Here is a 23,774-nt window from a genome sequence, read left to right on the forward strand (position 1 = left end):
CAATGAATAAACATGTAGTCATTTGCTTTTTTTGTCTTCTCTTAACCCTCCTGTTGTCTTGCGGGTCAAAAGTGACCCACTACCATGTTTAGCTGTAGAAAAAATACCTTAAACTATCTTTTTCCAACTTGAAATGACTTTTCCTAAAGGGACCCCATCATTATAAAAAGTCAGACTTTATTTTTGTTTATGTTTCCATGTGGGCTGTACACCACTAGGGTACAAAGATTGTCTTATGGGTCATTTTTGACCCGTGAATTATAAAAACATTTAAACACCAGAAAAAAGTTCACTGTTTTTTTTCCCTTTCAATGTAATTAATTCAGAAGTAATTACTTCACATTTATATAATAGCAATAATAAACCTTTATTATGTCAAAGAAAACTGAGAAAACAAGAAAACTGTTGGTCCAACTGACAGTTGGTTTGTGGTAAAAAAAAAAAAAAAGTGTAATCCTGAAAACTGGTGATTGTCTTTTTGTATTGTGTAACAAAAAATACATGATAAAAAATGTATTGAATTGAGTTGAATAGATAAATAACAGGCAGTTTCATCATACAAAATAGATTTTGGATTTAAAATTCAATTAAGTTGCTTTATTTTGGGGCTTTGGTAGGGCGGCTCATTTTTGACCCTTAGGACAAAGAAAAGGGGAGTAAACACAATGTTAAGAACGCACAAGGGTTAAAGTAAATATCATAGAATCAGGCTGAAAGACCTTAATAAACATGAGATCCTGGTCTTGATATGCATCAGAAAACGCCACATTAGACCTTTAAAAGGTCTGTTTCTGTTCTTGACCTCATATATTGGAAGTCGGTGCCAACTGAAACACGTTTTTTGTGTTGGCTAATGCTAACAGCTTAGGTAATAAAGTCTGTGACCACACTTGCAGGGATGTATTACCTTCTGAGTGATTGTTACACCATGACTTCTGAACTGAACACGCTCTGTACTTTGGACTTCATGCAGCTGCGTTGATAAGGTGTATTATGATCATCGTTGAACTGCACCCAGTCCTCTGCTCACCCTCATTCGTTTCGATACCAGATAATATAATCATGTGACACATCATATGATTGAAATGTGAGTCACTTGCAGTGGGTTGTTGTAAGTGAATTGGGTTAAACGGGTATTAAAAATGGACGGATAAATGGATATCTTTCATTATTAGTCTAAATTTGGCTTGACAGCAAAGGTTAGTGGTACCTTGGGAAGATCTGTTTGGTTTGGATCGCTGAAAAGAAGCACAACCCAGAAAGTAAGGGATGGGGTCCCTTTGGACTCACCTAACCCATGCTCATCTGAGGAGTGAGAAGCCAAGCTGTTGTGGTGACATTTAGATCAAAGCATCACATCCGTTCCTATAACACCTCAAGATGTTGAGCCAACTTAATCTGTGCCATTTAAAGCTCAGAACAGCATCTTTAAATTTAATTTGATGTTGTTTTCTTAGCTTATTTTTCCTGTAAAAAAAACAACAACTATGCTGGAATCATACCAAAGCTCTGTTCATGTGTCCTTCCACGATGGTGGAATGACCTGCCGAGCTCTACCAGAACCAGAACCTGTCCATCTGCAGGAAACTGTTGAAGACCCAGCTCTCAGAGAGCCTCTCCTACCCTGTACGTCCCTCTATGCCTGCACTCCCTCTGACAGAGCCTGGCTGGTGGTTTCCTTCTACCTGCTTATTGTTAGCTTTGATGCTAGCTGTAATGTTAGCTTTGATGCTAGCTGTAATGTTAGCTTTGATGTTAGCTTTGATGCTAGCTGTAATGTTAGCTTTGATGTTAGCTTGGATGCTAGCTGTAATGTTAGCTTTTATGTTAGCTTGATGCTAGCTAATGTTAGCTTTGATGTTAGCTTTGATGCTAGCTGTAATGTTATATCCTCATCTGTAAGTTGCTGTGGATAAAAGCGTCTGCTGAATGCAGAAACATGAACATAACATGCTAATTTCTTCAGGTTTATTTCTTCATTTCCGGGTCAAAGAATCTGAAACCTGTAAACTGTGACGTGTTATATTTGCACTTAGAGTTTCTCATGTGAGCAGGAAGCTGTGGCTTCTGTGATGGAGTCCACTCAGCTGCCTGTATGTTGGTATGCATGGTTCGACAGCCGCAGCATGTGTTTGTTTCTTTCCCTTTATGAACCCAGTGGCGGGCTACCTCTAACTGGACATTCTCAAGTCTTCTCAAACTGGTGTCATGAATATGACAATGAGTTAAAGGGATAGTTCGTCTCTTTTGACATGAAGCTGTATGACATCCCATATTAGCAACATCATTTCTGAACATCTTCTTACCCCCTGCTGCGTCCTGTGAGCAGAGTTCCAGCCTCGTTTTGGTGTTGATGAAGGTAGTCCGGCTAGTTGGCTGGGGTTTAAAAAATAAAGCGTCTTGCTTCTCAAAACAATGTGCATTCAAAAGAGTAATACATTTGCATCACAAAATTGTTCATCCAGAAAAAGTAAGACCTCACAATTACTTGGCCCTATTTTCTCTCCCTTCGTATCACTGCCTGCTGTGCAGACCGAGCAGCAAACACCGTAACAGGCGCGGCTGTCGGAAGTCAAATTTAATAAATCATGTTGCTAATATGGGATGTCATACAGCTTCATGTCAAAAGAGGCGAACTATCCCTTTAAAGAGGGTTAAATCTTTCATTACAGAGTCACCGTAACAGGCGCAGCTGTCGGCAGCAGGCAGTGATATGAAGGGAGAGAAAATAGGGCCAAGCGATTGTGAGGTCTGACTTTTTCCTGGAGAACGATTTTGTGATGCAAATGTATTACTCTTTTGAACACATATTGTTTTGAGAAGCAAGACGCTTTATTTTTTAAACCCCAGCCAACTAGCCGGACTACCTTCATCAACACCAAAACGAGGCTGGAACTCTGCTCACAGGACGCAGCAGGGGGTAAGAAGATGTTCATAAATGATGTTGCTAATATGGGATGTCATGCAGCTTCATGTCAGAAGAGGCGAACTATCCCTTTAAGAGACCTCCCCAGTCACCGGATCTGTCCTTGTAAAACACGTTTAGGGCCTGATGTTAATGTGAAACAGTTTGATACAATCATAATAAACCAGAATAAAAGTTTTCCGCTTGCTTATGGAATAATTGATCCCAACAGCCGGTTCAGCCCAGTGCTAACAAGCTGCTCCAGATGAAGGGCTCAGTGGGGTGGACGTGTGGGGAAAAAGCACCCAGCAGTACTGTAGTGTGCTCACCAGCCAGCCTGTTTCTGCGCTGCTGTATTTCTGCCTCCACCTCCTGCACACATTGTTCTTCCTGTGGTGTGCATCAGCCTCTTACCGGTAACGGTCATGCTGCTCTGTCTCTGCAGAAGCCACAAAGGTCCAATTTTTTTTCACGTTGAAGACCCGATAACCTGGACTCTGGTCAGAATAAACCTAAATGCAATGATCACATCCCATTTTTTCTACTGTATCACAGCCTGGTCTCAGGCATGTAAAACAGTCACAAAACCACTATTGTCATTGTATAAAAGTAGCCTCAAGATCCATGCACACAAACCACGGCATCACCATCACTGTCTTATTTGTACTTGCTAAATATGGTATTTTGAGTTTTGAGAATTTAATTATACATTCAAGTGTCTGTTTAGTCCACAAAATGATTTACAATGCGTACAGAAAAAGTACATTTTCCTTTCTCTTTTTTCTTTTTTGCCGTTGTATTTTGTCTATTTTTTAAATATTATGGTCTGCATATTACTTTTATTCGTCATATTTTACAATCTTAATCTGTTCTTACCTTACGTGCCCAGAGGGACTACAGGTGGAAATGAGCAAATGCTGCTACAACCCGGCACAAGGCATCTCTTCTCTCACGATTAATGCTTTTGTGCATTGTCCCTGTTTTAAATAAATAAATAAATGAAATGAAACGTGTTTGACCTCATATAACGTCTGCTGATTACCAAACCTTTATTGTGCCTCACACAGTCTGCCCCCCTTTCTTTGGACAGTTGAGCAAAGCAACAGATTCAGCCATGTTTGTACACATGAAGTCACAGGTAGTGTCACTCTCCTGCTAATAAGCCTGCGCTGTAACACTGAAGCTAATTAAAACTCACTGAGATTTGTCAGTCCTGCAGCTACAATATGTTAAAGTAGGCAAGGCAAGGCAATTTTATTTATAGAGCACAATTCATACACAGGGCAATTCAAAGTGCTTTACAGCTACATAAAATCACAAGAAGGCAATAAAACCATTAAAAAGGAATAAAAAAATAAAAGAAAGAAATTAAAAAAGAAAGAAATTTAAAACCCATTAAAATAATCATTAAGTAATTAAAAAGTGAAGAGTGCAGATAAAATACTTTCAGGTGTCATATGCACAGCTAAACAGAACTGTTTTCAGCCTGGATTTAAACATTGTCAGAGTTGAGGCCTGTCTCACATCTTCTGGAAGACTGTTCCAGATTTTAGGAGCATCAAACTGAAACGCAGTCTCACCTTGTTTAGTCCTGACTCTGGGCCCCAGCAGGAGACCCCTCCCTGAGGTTCTCAGAGCCCGAGTTGGTTCATATGGCTCTAACATGTCAGAGATGTACTTTGGCGCTTGACCATGAAGAGACTTGTACACAAGCAGAGCTGTTTTAAAGTCTATTCTCTGAGCGACAGGAAGCCAGTGCAGAGACCTGAGCACTGGACTAATATGGTCGTATTTCCTGGTTCTAGTCAGGACTCGAGCAGCAGCGTTCTGGATGTACTGCAGCTGTCTTACAGCCCGTTTAGAGCCCAGTGAGCAGGCCGTTACAGCAGTCTAACCTGCTGGAGACAAACGCATGGATCAGTCTCTCTAAGTCTGGTTTAGACACTATTCCTTTGATTCTGGCAATGTTTTTTAGATGGTAAAAAGCTGCTGATGTTACAGATTTAATGTGGCTGTTAAAGTTCAGGTCTGAGTCCAATATTACCCCGAGATTTCTAACTTGATAGTTAGGTTTTAGAGAGAGAGTCTCAAGGTGACTGATAACACTTTCTCTTTGTTTCTGTGGGCCACAGACAATGATTTCAGTTTTGTCTGAGTTTAGCTGGAGAAAACGGTTTTGCATCCACACACTGATCTGTGCGATGCAGCGACACAGTGTATCTACAGGCCCGTGTTAAAGGACCTGCTCTGAACTGTATAGGCTGGTTGATAAGCTTTCCATCCTGTTATCAAAGACAATGTTCTCTGAGACAGTGCTTCACGGACTTACTTACACACACGCATATGCACACACACACGCATATGCACACAAAAACATATCCGCATCTGACACCACCTCCACCTCCCTTACTTGCTACTCTGCCTTTGTTTCACTGCCTGTGCTGAGGTTTTTTCTCCTCCTCTCCCCTAATGTGGTATTTCTTCGGTCATTCTACCCTGATCTTATTAACGCTTCACTAGGAGGAAAACTTAGTCATATTCAAATAGTCTATTAAGACCTATTACCACTGTATCAGCCTTAATATTTCCTCTCAGATGAAAGTTTTTTATCCAAGTTCCCATTAATTTATAGACGTTCGAACGGCTTTTTAAATGCTTCCTCTTAGAGGAAAGCTTATCCATGTTTCTGATCTTATTAATACTTCACTAGGAGGAAAACTTAGTCACATTCAAATGGTCTATTAAGACCTATTACCACTGTATCAGCCTTAATATTTCCTCTCAGATGAAAGTCTTTTAAAGATTTGTTATCATTCATTATATCAACCGTTCTGTTATTAGCTATATTTTTAAATGCCTCCTCTTAGAGGAAAGTTTATCCATGTTTGTAAGCTTTTGTTAGTTTACTCAAATTACCTGTTATAGTTATACCGATCCTACTATTAGCTCAATTTACTTTTGCTCTGTTATAGTTATACCAATCTTACTGTTAGCTAAAATTACCTGATTGATGTTCTGTATCTGTATTTGTTTGATTTATTTTTTTTATGTTTTTATTTTTCCTTATTTCTGTACCTGATTGTTGTTTCTGATTGTTTTGTAAAGCACTTTGGATCGCCTTGTTGCTGAAAAGTGCTATCTAAATAAATGTCACTTCACTTAAAGTGTGTGTACACACAAAAAACGAGTGGGAATACCTTCAAAACAAGCCAACATCATCTTCAGCTCATAAATCCAGCTGTGAACTTTTCTGAAGGCTCACTTGTTCATTTAAAACCATTCCAGGTTCCACATCATTTATGCTGCATGCACTCACTGCATTTTGTTGCTCTGTACCTGTCAATGTGTAACAATAAAGTTGACTCTAATCTAATCTAATCTAAAATTAGAGCGCACATACTTTACAGTATGCTGTGCTCAGTGTTCAAGCAGCTACAAAAGGACTTTTTTTTTTTTACTGTCGTCACTAATTTGTTTGTCTTTAGAATAAAAAAAAAGGAACAAATGTCCAACCCAGACCGAGTCGCTGTGTGCAGCCGGAGCTCTCACACTGTTCTCAGCATGGCTTCATGTCAGCATTTACAGGCTGCTCGTTGTTTTGTTAGACTGTAAAAAGCACCGAGGGGTGAATGAACAACACAACTCTGACCTGAAAGCACGTACGATAAACCGAGGTGTGTTCGGTTTCTGTGTTTCAAGCTGCTGGTGCACTTAAAGGGATAGTTCGCCTCCTTTGACATGAATCAAATCAAATCAAATTTATTTGTAGCACATTTCATGTCCAAAACAATTCAAAGTGCTTTACATAAAATAAAAGCATTGCAGCAGGGAGTGTAAGAAGCATTAAAAATACGTAAAAGAATATAAAGAGAAACAAATAAAATCATTTAAATGAATTTAAAAACAAGCAACAGTCCAGATAAGTTCAAAGATAGCGTGCAGATTTCATGCATAGACACATGAGAACAGAAATGTTTTTAACCTGGATTTAAAAATGTCTCCATTTGGTGAAAGTTTAATCTCCACTGGCAGTTTGTTCCACTTATTTGCAGCATAACAGCTAAATGCTGCTTCTCCATGTTTAGTCTGGACTCTGGACTGGACCAGCTGACCTGAGTTCTTGGATCTAAGAGCTCTGCTGGCTTTATATTCTCTGAACAGATCACAGATTGTAAACCATCAGCAGGCTTTTAAAATCTATTCTGTGACTGACTGGAAGCCAGAGTAAAGACTTTAAGAAAGATTTTATCAAGCTGTACGACATCCCATATTAGCAACATCATTTCTGAACATCTTCTTACCCCCTGCTGCGTCCTGTGAGCAGAGTTACAGCCTCGTTTTGGTGCTGATGAAGGTAGTCCGGCTAGTTGGCTTTGCACTATTTTCTCTGCCTTCGTATCACTGCCTGCTGTGTAGACCGTGCAGGCAGTGATACGAAGGGAGAGAAAATAGCACCAAGCGATTGTGAGGTCTGATTTTTTTAGAACGATTTTGTGATGCAAATGTATTACTCTGTTGAACGCATATTGTTTTGAGAAGCGAAACGCTTTATTTTACGAGGCTGGAACTGGAGCGGGGGGTAAGTCAAATTTAATAAATGATATTGCTAATATGGGATGTTATACAGCATCATATCAAAAGAGGCGAACTATCCCTTTAAAGACGGTTCAATCTTTCATTACAGAGTCTCCAAAAATATCCTTCTTTTATGTACAGTCTATGCAAAAAAGAACTGAAAATAAACAGATTTTGCAGGTTCTCACTGCATTAATAGATCGTTTGTTTACATTTAATTTATTTTAGTTCATTTAAAACCCTTCCAGGTGAAATCATGAAGCTGGATACGACACATCACATATTTTAGTTCATTTAAAACCCTTCCAGGTAAAATCATGAAGCTGGTTACGACACATCACATATTTTAGTTCATTTAAAACCCTTCCAGGTAAAATCATGAAGCTGGTTACGACACATCACATATTTTAGTTCATTTAAAACCCTTCCAGGTAAAATCATGAAGCTGGATACGACACATCACATATTTTAGTTCATTTAAAACCCTTCCAGGTGAAATGGAAGCAGCAGACAGAAGGTTTCCACCTGTGGGGTTCAGCCTGTAAACACAAAGCAGTCGTTCTGACCCACAGGGACAGGACGCATGCTTTGAGTTGTTCACATCATAAATCTGAACAATAAACTGTCTAAAGTCAATATGTTGAACAATTCCTTTCTGCAGATAAAACATATAGAGACTCAAAAAGCTTTTAAAGGTGAATCCAGACTTTAACAATCAAATGAAAACTTGATCAGCTTTTCAGACTCATGTTACCAATTTGACGTGTCAAACAGTCAGCGTCTTCTACACTTCCAGCAGGTTTTTCTTCTCTCTGCCTCTCCTCTAAGTTTCTAATAATCTCCTCCTTTTCCTTTGTCATTTTCCTTTTCTTCTCAGTTAATGAAATCACTTCCTTATTTATTCTCTCTTGCGCTTTCTCTAATTTATCTAGTTCTTTTACAAGCTCCGTCTCTTCTCTCTGACTCTCCAGCTTCAGTTTGAGCTCTTTTATCTGCTTCTCATTGTCCTTCTTCAGTCCCAAAGATCTACAAAGCCTCTTTTCCCATTCTGTCTCTTCTCTTTCTTTTACCTTTAGAATTCTCTGAAGTTTTTCCTTCTCTTTGCTCAGGTCAGGGTGTTTTTCTGTCCCATCTTCTTCATGCTTCTCTGTTTCGCTGTCTGTTGGTCTGTCTTCATGGTTTGGTTCAGTCTCTTCCTGATCCATGTCCACACCATCATTTGTCTCTCTTTCTGCTGAAGACTCATCTATTTCTGCATCAACCTCTGCTGCAGACAGATGTCCTGCTGCAGACAGATGTTCTGCTGCAGACAGATGTCCTGCTGCAGACAGATGTTCTGCTGGAGACAGATGTCCTGCTGCAGACAGATGTCCTGCTGCAGACAGATGTTCTGCTGGAGACAGATGTTCTGCTGGAGACAGATGTTCTGCTGGAGACAGATGTTCTGCTGGAGACAGATGTTGTGCTGCAGACAGATGTTCTGCTGGAGACCGATGTTCTGCTGCAGACAGATGTTCTGCTGGAGACAGATGTTGTGCTGCAGACAGATGTTCTGCTGGAGACAGATGTTATGCTGGAGACAGATGTTCTGCTGCAGACAGATGTTCTGCTGGAGACAGATGTTGTGCTGCAGACAGATGTTCTGCTGGAGACAGATGTTCTGCTGCAGACAGATGTTGTGCTGCAGACAGATGTTCTGCTGCAGACAGATGTTGTGCTGCAGACAGATGTTCTGCTGCAGACAGATGTTGTGCTGCAGACAGATGTTCTGCTGCAGACAGATGTTCTGCTGGAGACAGATGTTCTGCTGCAGACAGATGTCGTGCTGGAGACAAATGTTCTGCTGGAGACAGATGTTCTGCTGCAGACAGATGTCGTGCTGGAGACAGATGTTCTGCTGGAGACAGATGTTCTGCTGCAGACAGATGTTCTGCTGCAGACAGATGTTCTGCTGGAGACGGATGTTCTGCTGGAGACGGATGTTCTGCTGCAGACGGATGTTCTGCTGGAGACGGATGTTCTGCTGGAGACAGATGTTCTGCTGCAGACAGATGTTCTGCTGGAGACAGATGTTCTGCTGCAGACAGATGTTCTGCTGCAGACAGATGTTCTGCTCCTGTGTTTACAGGTTGTGTCTCTGTCTGTGCTTGTGGGGGAATCAGAACATCGTTGGAGTCTAACTGATGTGTTTTCATGAGTTTTTCTCTTTCACACGAGACATTTTCCACACTTTCTGTCCCCATCAGGGACTCTGTTCTCGGGCCCTCAGAGTTGCTCCTCCTCGGTGTTTCCTCGTCCTCGTGGCGCTGCTTGTTCTCTGTGTGCAGAAGCATTTAAACACAGTTTACAGCACGTGTTGCAACAGAGCTGAAGGCAGAAGATCTCTGATTGTGAGAACGCTTTAAGGCATTCTCACTATTAAGTTCCTGTTTCTCTTCATCTTTATTATTCCGCCAGTTTTCGGCACCAAACTACTCCTGCATACTTTCAGCTATTTCAACGATCTTGGTATTAAAATGTTCGGCTCTTTCAGCAGATTCCTGCTATCATTTTTGCTGTTTTTGACTTTGACACTTTTTAAGATATTCAACTTTTATTCAAATTTTCCCGTCATTTAAATGAATGGAAACTGCTTTCAGCTCTTCCAAATCATCCCCCTCTTTCCATCCCAACTATTTCCGCATGCTTTCAGCTAGAGACACCATTCAAAATTTAAATGGGTCACAAGACATTCAGCTATTACCAATTGTTTCAGCATTTTTAAATCTTCAGCCAATTTTGAAATATAACAGTTTAAAAAACATGAACATTTAGCTCTTTCTTGATTCTTATGAATGAGCACACGGTTGAGTGCGTGCTGAAAAATTTTAAATTTTTCAGTTTTTTTCAAACAAATTCCTCTAACTTTCATACAGTTTAACTTAGATAAACAAATTATACCTTAAAATGTAGGTAAATTTGTCCTCTTTCAGCCAATGTAACTACTAAAGAGCTCACATTTACAGAATGTCAGCTATGAGCCTTGAACCGAGATCAACCTCTCAAATTCTCTGACTAACTCCAATGTTAACTAACTCCTGCTGTTTCGCAGTAACAGCTCTTTCTAGGTTCCTTTACATTAAAGCAGCATACTCGCTGATGTTGGAGGTTAACTAACGGCTGTGATGTCACATCATATGAAACGCTTGTGTGAGCAGCTTTAAAATCTTTGTGACTTACTCTGAATGTTTCTTCTGCGTTTCCACACAAAAACAAAAACTGCGACAGCGAGCAGGACGCAGAGAAGCAGCCCGATGATGATGGGAGCGGCTGAGCTGGAAGCAGAACCTGCGAGGTCGCCGTCTGAAAGGACGATGCACAGAACATTTAACCCGTTCATCAGGTAGAATAAAAACTCTACGGGGGTCGTTCTTGCTGTAATCACCTCTGACACTTGTTCCTGGAACATGGATGTGTGTCTCCCTGCTCTGGTTGGTGTTCTTCTGTTGGACTCTGCAGGTGAAGGTGCTGCTGCCTCCCTTCTCCACAGTCACTCTGCTGCTGACGTTATAGAGACCATCAGAACCTCTGAGGGCCTCTGTGGGTCCAGCAGAGAGGAGGCTTCCCTCCCCGTCCACCCACAACACCTCAGGCTCTGGGTACCAGCCTGCAGACTCACACTGTAGCGTCACCGTTCCGCTAGCTGCATCAAGTCCTGCCAAGCTGATACCAGGCGAGGAGACGACGCCTGATGAGGACAGAGGAAGGATTTCCAACATTAATTATCTTAATTTAGTCTCAACATCCATTTAACTGATCAGTCTAAAAGTCTACTTGTGAAGATTTTACTTTTCTTTTCCGTCCTTTAAATTCTTAAGAAGTTCATCAAAATCTGTGCTGCAGGAACGGCTAAAATTCACCAACTTTGAGAAGTTTTCAACTTTTATTTAAAAACACGTCCATGTTTCTGCTAAAACTGTTTTACAGTTGTTGGTTTTTGGGTTTTAAAATAAAAAGGGGGGTTTGTAGTTGGGTTTGAATCCGTTTTGACATAATGAACGTGTTAAACCAGAGATACTCATTGTGTGGCTCCTCAAGCTTTAAAGGTCCTATGGCATGAAAATAAATGGAGGCTTTTATGTATTTTTATAGGCTTTAGTGGTCCCCTAATACTGAATCTGAAATTTTTTCCCCAAAATTCTGCCTTGGTGCAGAATTACAGCCAGTCCCAAAAATGAGCTTTTCTTAGGATCCTCAGAATGAGCTGTTTAGGCTACGGCTACACGAAAACGAAACAAGGTTTTTTTTTTAAAACGGGTATGAAAATGATTGCGACCACACAGGAAAGCTTCTGTAAAGAATCAGGTCCAGATGGAAATGATGAAAACGCTGAAAACGATGCAGTACACACGCCACACCTATATGTGCGCTGTAAGCCACCCCCACCGGTTACACCAGAACAGTAGAAGAAGCAATGCACATGCGTGTACGCCAGGGGTGGCCAAACAGTCAGAGACTAAGAGCCGCAGTTTTTACTGTGTGACCACAAAGCGCCACATTGTTTTTGAAAAATGACCGAATTCTCTCCGTTACATCCGTCTGTTCTTGACTCTTAACTCTCGTCTCGATCACGTCATGCATCAACGCTGATATTAAATCCACGAACCTAGCAAACTGAGTCATAAGCCCCTTTCACACTGTCGAATAACCCGCGTTTAACCCGCGTTTAATCCGCGAATTTAGGCTGTCCGCTGTTGCATTCACACTGACGACCCGGGCTGCCGCGTCAACTCGACTCGCCTTTCGACCCGCGTCGGACCCTAGTCTTTTTGCCGAGCCGAGTTTGGTGTGAACGCAATCGACGCGGGTCGGACGTGGGCGTGACGTGAGGAGTTTAAAAGACAGAATGGACAGCTGATTAAGAACAACAGCGACAGGTGAGGACAAGTTTCACTCTGTTTTAGCCTACATCAAGTTGGAGACATTTTTTAATATGGCCAACTGGGGAGACAAGGAGGTCCGCGAGCTCCTCAGCCCCCGAGCAGAGGACGTTATTTACCGCCACATTTCGGGGACGGTGAAGGATGGACCTCTGCTGTAAGGGCTGGCGAGAAAGATGGGAGAGCGCGGTTTCCCAGGCAACAAGACGCACCGTAAAGGAACATCTCCATGAACTGCATATACAATTGCAAAAACGATATCTCAAGGTGTCCCGCCATCGTTTGTTTGAAAAATTTGATGCAGACAGGTGTGTTTAACCCTACCTCCGACGCATGGCTTGTGCCTACGTCATTGTACACGCCCAGCATTTTATGTGTTTCGTGTGACACTCTGCCACTAGGCAACGCCCCCTGAACTCGGCTTCAGGCGACACGGGTCACCCTAACACGCCAAGCGTTCATATTGTTCGACGCGGGTCAAAGGTGCAATTTGGACCCGCTAAGGTAGCGGGTCGCAGTGTGAAAGGGGCTAAAAACAGGCGTGTTTGGAAAGCTTCTTCCCAGTGAGGAGACAGAAGAAGAGGCTGTGACCACCAAGAAAAAGAAAGCTGCATTTTGAAGGCATGTTTAAGCGTTACCATAGCGACCAGAGAGCGTTAGGAGGGTCGTTATGTCAGGAGGACGCTGCTAATAAAGTTACATACAAGTAACCCTGGTGTACGCCTCTACTTCTACCAGCGCGAAGCTCACGTTGTTCCTTCAACAACGCCGCTGTAGTTAGCAGTGTCTGCAGCAGTGCTGCTATCAATGTTGTGGGGTCCATGATGATCGCTGTCTGTCCTTGTTGTGTTGTCGTCTTCTTCCGGATTTTGAATGGAAGCCGCTTTTTGTTCTGGTCACTGACGTATGTGTATACGTAACTGCCGTTGGTCATGTGGCTGTGACGCAGATGTAAACAAATCCGTTTTGGCTGTAACAATGGAAACGAATGCAAACACCTCCAACAGCCCAGTTGGCAGAGATAAGAGCTCGCAGATGCTATTAGCTGCATAGCTAACGTTAGCTAACGTTAGCTGCTAACTGCCCTTTCTTGTGGTAACAAGCTATGTACGTATGTATGTACTGTACATACAGGAAAGAAACACAATTATGGAGCGTTAAATTACTTACTCTCGGGAATGAGATCCTTCCCCAAGTGAGAGACGAATGGAACATGAGATTGACAGGCGGATTGGTGTGGTGTCTGCAGTGATGCGGGCTCTGCACCGGCCCGTCGTGGTAAAAAAGGAGCTGAGCCAGAAGGCAAAGCTCTCGATTTACCGGTCAATCTATGTTCCCACCCTCACCTATGGTTACGAGCTGTGGGTAGTGGCCGAGAGAACGAGATTGCGAATACAAGTGGCTAAAATGAGTTTCCTCCGCAGGGTGTCTGGGCTCTCCCTTGGGCTCGGTATTGGCCCAAGTTCTGGAAACATTCGTCTGTGAAATATTTGGCGCACACACACAAAAATCACTTCGTTTCTGTCGTCACTTTCCCAGAAAAAAAACAAAATCTGTCCACTGGCTCTTTAGAGGTTCTGATGCAGCAGCTCTAAACAGATTTTTTACATCCATGTACAGAGCAATGAGCTGGCCAAAGAGCTGTGGGCGGGGACAGGCAGTTTTGGCATAGCCATATATGGGGAAAGCGGCTTTCCCGATCAGGCCATCTGCATGGTCACATTTCCAAAGGCGGAGAATAATTTCCATTGCATGGTTTAGGTCTATCGTCATTTTTAGCCACTGGGGGACCGCAGGTAGGCTAGGGAAACTCATATTAATGTTAAACAACCTTAAAAAGTGAAAATTTCATGCCATGTCTCCTTTAATTGGTGGCTCGCACTCCCATAGTAGCTTATAACAATATGGTAACAATAACAATACATTTTTCAAATAACACACAGCAAATGCTGCAGAGGATTAAGTATTTTCATCAAGTTTGCTTTTGTGTAGTATTAAGTATTTTTTTTATTAAAGGTAGGGTAGGAGATCCTGGATTTTGAGTCCAGTGAAGCTAAAATTTGAAAATACCCAGGTAAAAAGTCCCAACCCTTTTCTTCACTTTTCCCCCGAAGGCACGCCTCTAGAGTACATGAACGCGCACGAGCACGAAGGTGCACGAGCGCTGTTCTGACAGCAAGCATCGATCGTTGCCGTATTTAGTATTTAGTATATGCTAACTATACGTTTAATAATGCTAGGTGCTAGCCAAGCTGGCTCTAGTTTAGCTTCCTGCCAAGCTTCTGGACGCGTAATTCGTTCACGGAGCAGGGTACGCGCACAGGGGGAAGGAGGGGGAGGGAGGAGCAGATTGCAGTTTGATAGACGGCATCAGTATCCAATCATTGTGAACGGACCGTTCACAATGATTGGATACTGTTTTTCCTAGATTGTACGTTCTAGAGGCCACTAAAACTTTTCATATTTGTGTCAAAACTTTTAATTAATTGGTTGCAATGGGGGTGTGAAGAGTATTTCAAGCAATATGTAAAAAAATGTTCCAGAAAAAGATCCCCTATCCTGCCTTTAAGTATCAATTAAGGCTTAATGGTGTTTCCTAAAGGGGGCTCTGTTAAACCTGGCAAACCTGACCGCAGCGCACGCTAGCTCCTTTAGATGCAGGCACAATGGATCGTTTTTTAGTTAAAAAAGGGTTTAGTTTCCACTGATGTTTACTGAATCAATCCGTCAAAAAGTTTTTTGATAAATTCTGGTTAAGTTAGTCAAAAGAAGTTTTCTAGTAATGGAAGATATTTCCACACACTTTACTTTGAAGTTGAAAAAAAGGTTCAAAAGTCTTTTTTTTTGGTTGTTTTGAGAAAAAGGGTGGTGGTGAAGTTCTGACGTAGCAACAAGAAACGTTTAACTTACGTCTGCTTCTATTCAACAAACAAACTCACACAGCTGGAGTTAGTGACCATGACTCCTGCTTTTTCCAGCCCGCTGTGATGACACTCCTGGAGCTTAATTCATTCATCCCTCACAAGGAAACATGCCTGATGTACGCGTTACGGTTCAGTATCGATGGTGGTGTCATAGATTTCAATAGAAAGCCGACACAGTGAAACAGCTAAATACTCTTTGCTGACGACCTTTGGATGGAGAAGCTTTTTGCAGAAAGAAGACGTTTGCTGTCTTTGTGGTAGGGCTGGGCAACGATTAAAATGTTTAATCTAATTAATCACATGATTTCCCTGATTAATCACGATTAATCGCATTTGTACGCAAAATCCAAAATTGAATCCAAAAGTAGTGTATAGCTTTTAGCATTTAGCTTTATTTTAAATGTGCTGCCATATGAATGAAAGTGCCATAACATTTGTTGTGCAAACACACTTTTAACATCAGCATCTTTCTGTAGTTTTTATGTAGAAGCCTCGCTCCACTGTCTGTTTCCTTGAATGACTTGCTGCTATCAGTTGTGTGTTTTGCCTTTAAGTGATATTTTAGACTGGAACTACTACGCTGAGAAGACAATTCAACTTGGCAGAGTTTACAGATGACTTTGGTTCTGTCGACTCCGCCGTCTGGAAGAACTTTAAAATGAAAATGGCCGAGTAAAAGTTCCGTACCCTTCTCCAAGTTTGGTGGATCCAGACAGCAACAGACTTTTACAAAATAAAAGCCTGTGAGCATCAGACTTTTACAAAATAAAAGCCTGTGAGCATCAGACTTTTACAAAATAAAAGCCTGTGAGCATCAGACTTTTACAATGATAAAATAAATAATAAAACAGGTGTGGTCCGTGGCGTAGTGGGTTGAGCTGGCGCCCCATGTACAGAGGCTATAGTCCTCGCTGCAGCTGGCCCCGGTTTGAGTCCCGCATCGGACAGCCCTGTGCTGCATGTTGTTCCCCCTCTCTCTGCCCCCTGCTTCCGGTCTCTCTGAACTTTCCTATCCAAAAAAAAAATTAATCTAAAAAAAAAAAAAAAAAAGCCTGCGCAATAAAATATTTATAATATTTAAAAAACTTACGAGTTAACGCGATAATAACGAGTTAACTCGCCCAGCCTTACTTTGTGGAATGGTGAATTATTTTTTATTTTTTTTTAAATATTTTTTGGGGCTTTTTATGCTTTTAATGGATAGACAGTTGAAGAGAGACAGGAAGCAGGGGGCAGAGAGATGGGGAAGACATGCAGCAAAGGGCTGCCCGATGCGGGACTCGAACCGGGGCCAGCTGCAGTGAGGACTGTAGCCTCTGTATATGGGGCGCCTGTTAAACCCACTACACCACCGACCGCCCCAAATGGTGCATTTTCACCTAAAGAATCGATGTTTTCCTTAAATCTAAGCAGCTTTTAACTGCCTTTAAAACATCAAACTAACTGTAATGAATGCAGTCACACAGGATTTATTCTTTCACAACGGATCCATTTTTCAGCTGCAGACCAAGCAGGATACAGATCAGGATCATCACACTTTATGTTGAAAACTGACACCAAAGGGTCACATGGTTGATGAAAGTTAAGATGCAAAGGGCTGCAGATCAATTTAAATGTGTCATCTTATAGGTTATTGACTTACCAACGAGAAGCTCAACAAAGTGTTCTTTTCTGTCATCTTGACTGAAGCATCTGTATCTTCCATTATCAGAGTACCTCAGGTCAGAGAGTTTCAGCGAAACGTCCCCCTGCTTCATCTGATCCACGGACAGCGATGTTCTTCCCTTATAGGCCGGGTTCTGGTAAGCAACGAATTCTTTTCCACGAACTGTCAGATGTACAAATCTGGGTTTCAGGTCCAGTCTCCCCCACTCCACTGTCATCTGGGCAACATCTGCAGGAGGTTTCATCTTACACGGCAAAACAGCGTCCTCACCGACCACTGCTGTAACCAGCTGGGCCGGAACAACCTGTGACTGAGCTGGAAAACAGACAAACTTTAGATTTAGACTTTATTGTCATGTAGATACAGGAAAATACAAGTAATTACTCCTCCGCATTTAACCCATCCAGGTTGGCACTCATGGAGAGAGATGCCATATACACTGGAGCGGTGGGCAGCCAATCACAGCGCCCGGGGAGCAGGGGGGTACGGTGTTCATGGCAGGGAGCTGGACTACCACGCCCTGTCACCACCTGTCAGTTCACCAATCTGTTTGAGCGGTGAGAGTGGGAATCAAACCAGCAACCTTCCGGTTATTGGACGACCCACTCTAACCACTGAGCCACGGCTGCTAAAGAGTCACTTTATAAAAGTAGCACACTCACAGCCAGAGATGGGGACTCGAGTCACTGTGACTTGGACTCCAGTCGCTGTTTTTTTTTACTTGTGACTTGACTTGAAAAAAAATAAAAGACTCGACTCGGACTTGGAAGTTAAAGACTCGGCACTTGACACTTGACTTGACTTGAGACACGATGACTTGAATGACTTGAGTGTTATTCAGTTCATGTTTTCAGTTTGACTATAAAATTCATAAATTAATAAAAAAAATTATATTGATTATCCGGTAGGAGCGCAGGCTGAGAATGGCGTCATGATTGGATCCCTACCCTGTCAATCAGTCATGCCCTCTCTGCATACCTTACTGTTTATTGGAGAGAATAAACTCATATCAGATATGCATCAACATGTCAGCGGGAGGGGGACAGAGAGTCGTTGTCTTCGGCTTTCTTAATTACCATTTTAACAGCAAAAGACGAACAGCACAGTGCAAGACATGCGGCATCAACATCTGGTACAGCCAGAGGACAACTTCAAACTTTGTTCGTCATTTAAAGATCCATTCTGACCAGTAACTACTTGTCCATCCATCCATCCATCATCTTCTGCTTCTCCGGGGGTCGGGTCGTGGGGGCAGCAGCTTTAGCGGAGGAGCAGCGGTTCTACTCCGAGCCCCTCCCGGATGACCGAGCTTCTCACCCTATCTCTAAGGGAGAGCCCAGACACCCTGCGGAGAAAACTCATTTCGGCCGCTTGTATTCTCGATCTCGTTCTTTCGGTCACTACCCACAGCTCGTGACCATAGGTGAGGGTAGGAACATAGATTGACCGGTAAATCGAGCGGACCGGTGCAGATCCCGCATCACTGCAGACGCCGCACCGATCCGCCTGTTAATCTCCTGTTCCATTCGTCCCTCACTCGTGAACAAGACCCCGAGACACTTGAACTCCTCCACTTGGGGAAGGATCTCGTTCCCGACCCGGAGAGGGCATTCCACCCTTTTCCGGCCGAAGACCATGGTCTCAGATTTGGAGGTGCTGATGGTCATCCCAGCCGCTTCACACTCGGCTGCGAACCGCTCCAGTGAGAGCTGAAGGTCACGGCCTGACGACGCCTACAGAACCAAATCGTCCGCAAAAAGCAGAGACCCGATTCTGAGGTCGCCAAACCGGACCCTCTCAACGCCCTGGCTGCGCCTAGAAATTGTGTCCATAAAAATTATGAACAGAATCGGTGACAAAGGGCAGCCCTGACGGAGTCCAACCCTCACAGGAAACATGTCCGACTTACTGCCGGCAATGCGGACCAAACTCTGACACCGGTCATACAGAGACCGAACAGCCCATATCAAGGAGTCCGGCACTCCATACTCCCGGAGCACCCCCCACAAGAGTCCCCGAGGGACACGGTCGAACGCCTTCTCCAAGTCCACAAAACACATGTAGACCGGTTGGGCGAACTCCCATGCTCCCTCCAGGATCCTACCGAGGGTATAGAGCTGGTCCACTGTTCCACGGCCAGGACGAAAACCACACTGCACCTCCCCAATCCGAGATTCGACTATCCGGCGGATCCTCCTCTCCAGTACCCCCGAAAAGACCTTACCAGGGAGGCTGAGGAGTGTGATCCCCCTATAGTTGGAACACACCCTCCGGCCCCCCTTTTTAAAGAGGGGGACCACCACCCCAATCTGCCAGTCCAGAGGCACTGCCCCCGATGTCCACGCAATGCTGCTATGTAACTACTTGTCAAATTAGCTAACATTATCTTGTTAGCCTAGTCGGTAGTTAGCTAACGTTAGCTTGATATGATACGGGGTGGACAGGTTGGACACAATGGCCAATGATGTTTACTGACAGTTACTTGTATCTTGTCTTTTCACTTTATTAAGATCAGATTCTGCAGGTAAAACTGCAATAATAAGGTGACTTGACTTGACCAAGAATTACTTGAGACTTGCACATGTGTGACTTGGTCCCATCTCTGCTAACAGCTAACTGTAGCAGCCGTAAACACGTCGATGCAAATTAATGACTGATGCCATCTTATCATGGTCTGATGACTCAGAGCCCTAAAACACAAACTGTTAACCTGTGCGTGTTATGTCTCGTCAAATTTGTTAATCATGTTTATGTCATGTCTTGTTTAGTTTCATGTGTGGGTCCTGTATGTTTTAGTTTAGTCAAGTCACTCATATCCAGTCCTATCATGCACTTCCTGATTTATTTTGTATTCACATTTTCCCCTCTTGTTTCAGATCCTGACTCACTCCCTTTGTGTGCTTTCCCTCATTGTGATTGTCAACCCTGCCCCTGATTGGTTCCACCTGTGTCCAACTTACCTCATGTTCAAATAGTCTTTGTCTCCCTTTGTCTGGTTGTCAGTTCATCTTGTTCTGTCCCTAACCAAGTTAATGTCAAGCGTGAGTGCATTCTTAGTTTGAATTATTTTTGACATCCTCTTTGAGAGGGTCTTTGTTTTTTCTGGAAAATAAAAACCTTTTGGATTACCTCACTGAGTCGTGCAGTTGGGTCCATCTGAACTGTGTCTCAGGTCGTGACAGTGTGTGTGTGTTACCTTTGCAGGTGAGTGTCAGCAGGAAGAAACACATCAAAATGGTTCTGAGCCGAGATGGTAAAGATGATCCCTCGGACATGTGAGCCATGTTGGAGTGCTTAACACCACAGAACAAAAGAATAAAGTTTGAATAAGTGGAAAGAAAGAGTAGAAATACACACAAACAGCAACTAAAAGTCGCTCCCCGTTGGAGGAGGAAAGGCAAATTTGAATTGAATTCAATCAATGGTCGTCGTGTTTCAGCTCAGAATCAGAAAACAAATCATCACAATCTCTCTGACAAACACGATGAAGCACGAATGCTTCTTAGCAGCGGTCACCTAACACGGACTTAACCGCCACAACTCACATTCAAGTCTACAACTTCACACACAAACAGCTTCCCACACGGTGTTTACTCACTAATTACACGTCTTACAGTACAGTTCTGAAGGCTCACTTGTTCATTTAAAACCATTCCAGGTCAAATCATGACGCTGGTTACGAGCTATCTCATATTTTCATCTCAATCACCTGCACATACAGTCTTATAGACTATGGATTTACATCTTTAAAAACAGCCCGAACATACCTCTATATAACACACTATTTATGCTGCATTTCGTTGCTCTGTACCTGTGAATGTGTAATGACAATAAAGTTGACTCTAATCTAATCTAATCTAAAATTAGAGCGTACTGTACAGAATGCTGTGCTCACTGTTCAAGCAGCTACAAAAGGACTTTTTTTTTTTTTTTACTGTCGTCACTAATTTGTTTGTCTTTAGAATAAAAAAAAAGGAACAAATGTCCAACCCAGACCGAGTCGCTGTGTGCAGCCGGAGCTCTCACACTGTTCTCAGCATGGCTTCATGTCAGCATTTACAGGCTGCTCGTTGTTTTGTTAGACTGTAAAAAGCACCGAGGGGTGAATGAACAACACAACTCTGACCTGAGAGCACGTACGATAAACCGAGGTGTGTTCGGTTTCTGTGTTTCAAGCTGCTGGTGCACTTAAAGGGATAGTTCGCCTCCTTTGACATGAATCAAATCAAATCAAGTTTATTTGTATAGCACATTTCATGTACAAAACAATTCAAAGTGCTTTACATAAAATAAAAGCATTGCAGCAGGGAGTGGAAGAAGCATTAAAAATACATAAAAGAATATAAAGAAACAAATAAAATGATTAAAATGATTAAAAACCAGCAACAGTCCAGATAAGTTCAAAGATATCGTGCAGATTTCATGCATAGACACATGAGAACAGAAATGTCTTTAACCTGGATTTAAAAATGTCTCCATTTGGTGAAAGTTTAATCTCCACTGGCAGTTTGTTCCACTTGTTTGCAGCATAACAGCTAAATGCTGCTTCTCCATGTTTAGTCTGGACTCTGGACTGGACCAGCTGACCTGAGTCCTTGGATCTCAGAGCTCTGCTGGCTTTATATTCTCTGAACATATCACAGATGCATTCTGGGCCTAAACCGTTCTGGGATTTGTTTTATGAACATCTTCTTACCCCCTGCTGCGTCCTGTGAGCCGAGTTACAGCCTCGTTTTGGTGTTGACGAAGGTAGTCCGGCTAGTTGGCTTTGCGCTATTTTCTCTCCCTTCGTATCACTGCCTGCTGTGTAGACCGTGCAGGCAGTGATACGAAGGGAGAGAAAATAGCACCAAGCGATTGTGAGGTCTGACTTTTTCAGAACGATTTTGTGATGCAAATGTATTACTCTGTTGAACACATATTAGCCCCTTTCACACTGCGACCCGCTACCTTAGCGGGTCCAAATTGCACCTTCGACCCGCATCGAGCAATGTGAACGCTTGGCGTGTCAGGGTGACCCGTGTCGCCTGAAGCCGAGTTCAGGGGGCGAAAGGCGAGTCGAGTTGACACGCCAGCCCGGGTCGGCAGTGTGAACGCAACAGCGGACACGCTAAATTCGCAGATTAAACGCGGGTTATTTCTCAGTGTGAAAGGGGCTATTGTTTTGAGAAGCGAAACGCTTTATTTTACGAGGCTGGAACTGGAGCGGGGGGTAAGTCAGATTTAATAAATGATATTGCTAATATGGGATGTTATACAGCATTATATCAAAAGAGGCGAACTATCCCTTTAAAGACGGTTCAATATTTCATTACAGAGTCTCCAAAACATCCTTCTTTTATGTACAGTCTATGCCAAAAATTACTGAAAATAAACAGATTTTGCAGGTTCTCACTGCATTAATAGATCGTTTGTTTACATTTAATTTATTTTAGTTCATTTAAAACCCTTCCAGGTAAAACCATGAAGCTGGTTACGACACATCACATATTTTAGTTCATTTAAAACCCTTCCAGGTAAAATCATGAAGCTGGATACGACACATCACATATTTTAGTTCATTTAAAACCCTTCCAGGTAAAATCATGAAGCTGGATACGACACATCACATATTTTAGTTCATTTAAAACCCTTCCAGGTAAAACCATGAAGCTGGATACGACACATCACATATTTTAGTTCATTTAAAACCCTTCCAGGTGAAATGGAAGCAGCAGACAGAAGGTTTCCTCCTGTGGGGTTCAGCCTGTAAACACAAAGCAGTCGTTCTGACCCACAGGGACAGGACGCATGCTTTGAGTTGTTCACATCATAAATCTGAACAATAAACTGTCTAAAGTCAATATGTTGAACAGTTCTTTTCTGCAGATAAAACATATAGAGACTCAAAAAGCTTTTAAAGGTGAACCCAGACTTTAACAATCAAATGAAAACTTGATCAGCTGTTCAGACTCATGTTACCAATTTGACGTGTCAAACAGTCGATGTTTTCTACACCTCCAGCAGGTTTTTCTTCTCTCTGCCTCTCCTCTAAGTTTCTAATAATCTCCTCCTTGTCCTTTGTCACTTTCCTTTTCTTCTCAGTTAATGAAATCACTTCCTTATTTATTCTCTCTTGTGCTTTCTCTAATTTATCTAGTTCTTTTACAAGCTCCGTCTCTTCTCTCTGACTCTCCAGCTTCAGTTTGAGCTCTTTTATCTGCTTCTCTTTGTCCTTCTTCCGTCCCAAAGATCTACAAAGTTTCTTTTCCCATTCTGTCTCATCTCTTTCTTTTACCTTTAGAATTCTCTGAAGTTTTTCCTTCTCTTTGCTCAGGTCAGGGTGTTTTTCTGTCCCATCTTCTTCATGCTTCTCTGTTTCTCTGTCTGTTGGTCTGTCTTCATGGTTTGGTTCAGTCTCTGTCTCTTCCTGATCCATGTCCACACCATCATTTGTCTCTCTTTCTGCTGAAGACTCATCTATTTCTGCATCAACTTCTGCTGCAGACTGATGTCCTGCTGCAGACTGATGTTCTGCTGGAGACAGATGTGCTGCTGCAGACAGATGTTCTGCTGCAGACAGATGTGCTGCTGCAGACAGATGTGCTGCTGCAGACAGATGTTCTGCTGCAGACAGATGTTCTGCTGGAGACGGATGTTCTGCTGCAGACGGATGTTCTGCTGCAGACAGATGATCTGCTGCAGACGGATGTGCTGCTGCAGACAGATGTTCTGCTGCAGACAGATGTTCTGCTGGAGACGGATGTTCTGCTGCAGACGGATGTTCTGCTGCAGACAGATGTTCT

General features: G+C 42.7%; 1 protein-coding gene across 1 annotated transcript; it reads right to left on the reverse strand.

Moving 5' to 3' along the window:
• Positions 1–623: 623 nt before the first annotated feature.
• On the reverse strand, positions 624–23,615 carry LOC142369502 (CD276 antigen-like). The gene is made up of 7 exons (XM_075451847.1): positions 23,267–23,615; positions 20,186–20,282; positions 16,966–17,304; positions 10,905–11,207; positions 10,700–10,822; positions 9,361–9,797; positions 624–635 (listed from the first exon to the last, which is right to left on the reverse strand). The coding sequence occupies exons 1-7, from the start codon at positions 23,405–23,407 to the stop codon at positions 624–626; spliced, it is 1,452 nt and encodes a 483-aa protein (XP_075307962.1). The 5' UTR covers positions 23,408–23,615.
• Positions 23,616–23,774: the final 159 nt, after the last annotated feature.

The sequence above is a fragment of the Odontesthes bonariensis genome, chromosome 19 (assembly GCF_027942865.1).
Source record: "Odontesthes bonariensis isolate fOdoBon6 chromosome 19, fOdoBon6.hap1, whole genome shotgun sequence".
Taxonomy (NCBI): domain Eukaryota; kingdom Metazoa; phylum Chordata; class Actinopteri; order Atheriniformes; family Atherinopsidae; genus Odontesthes; species Odontesthes bonariensis.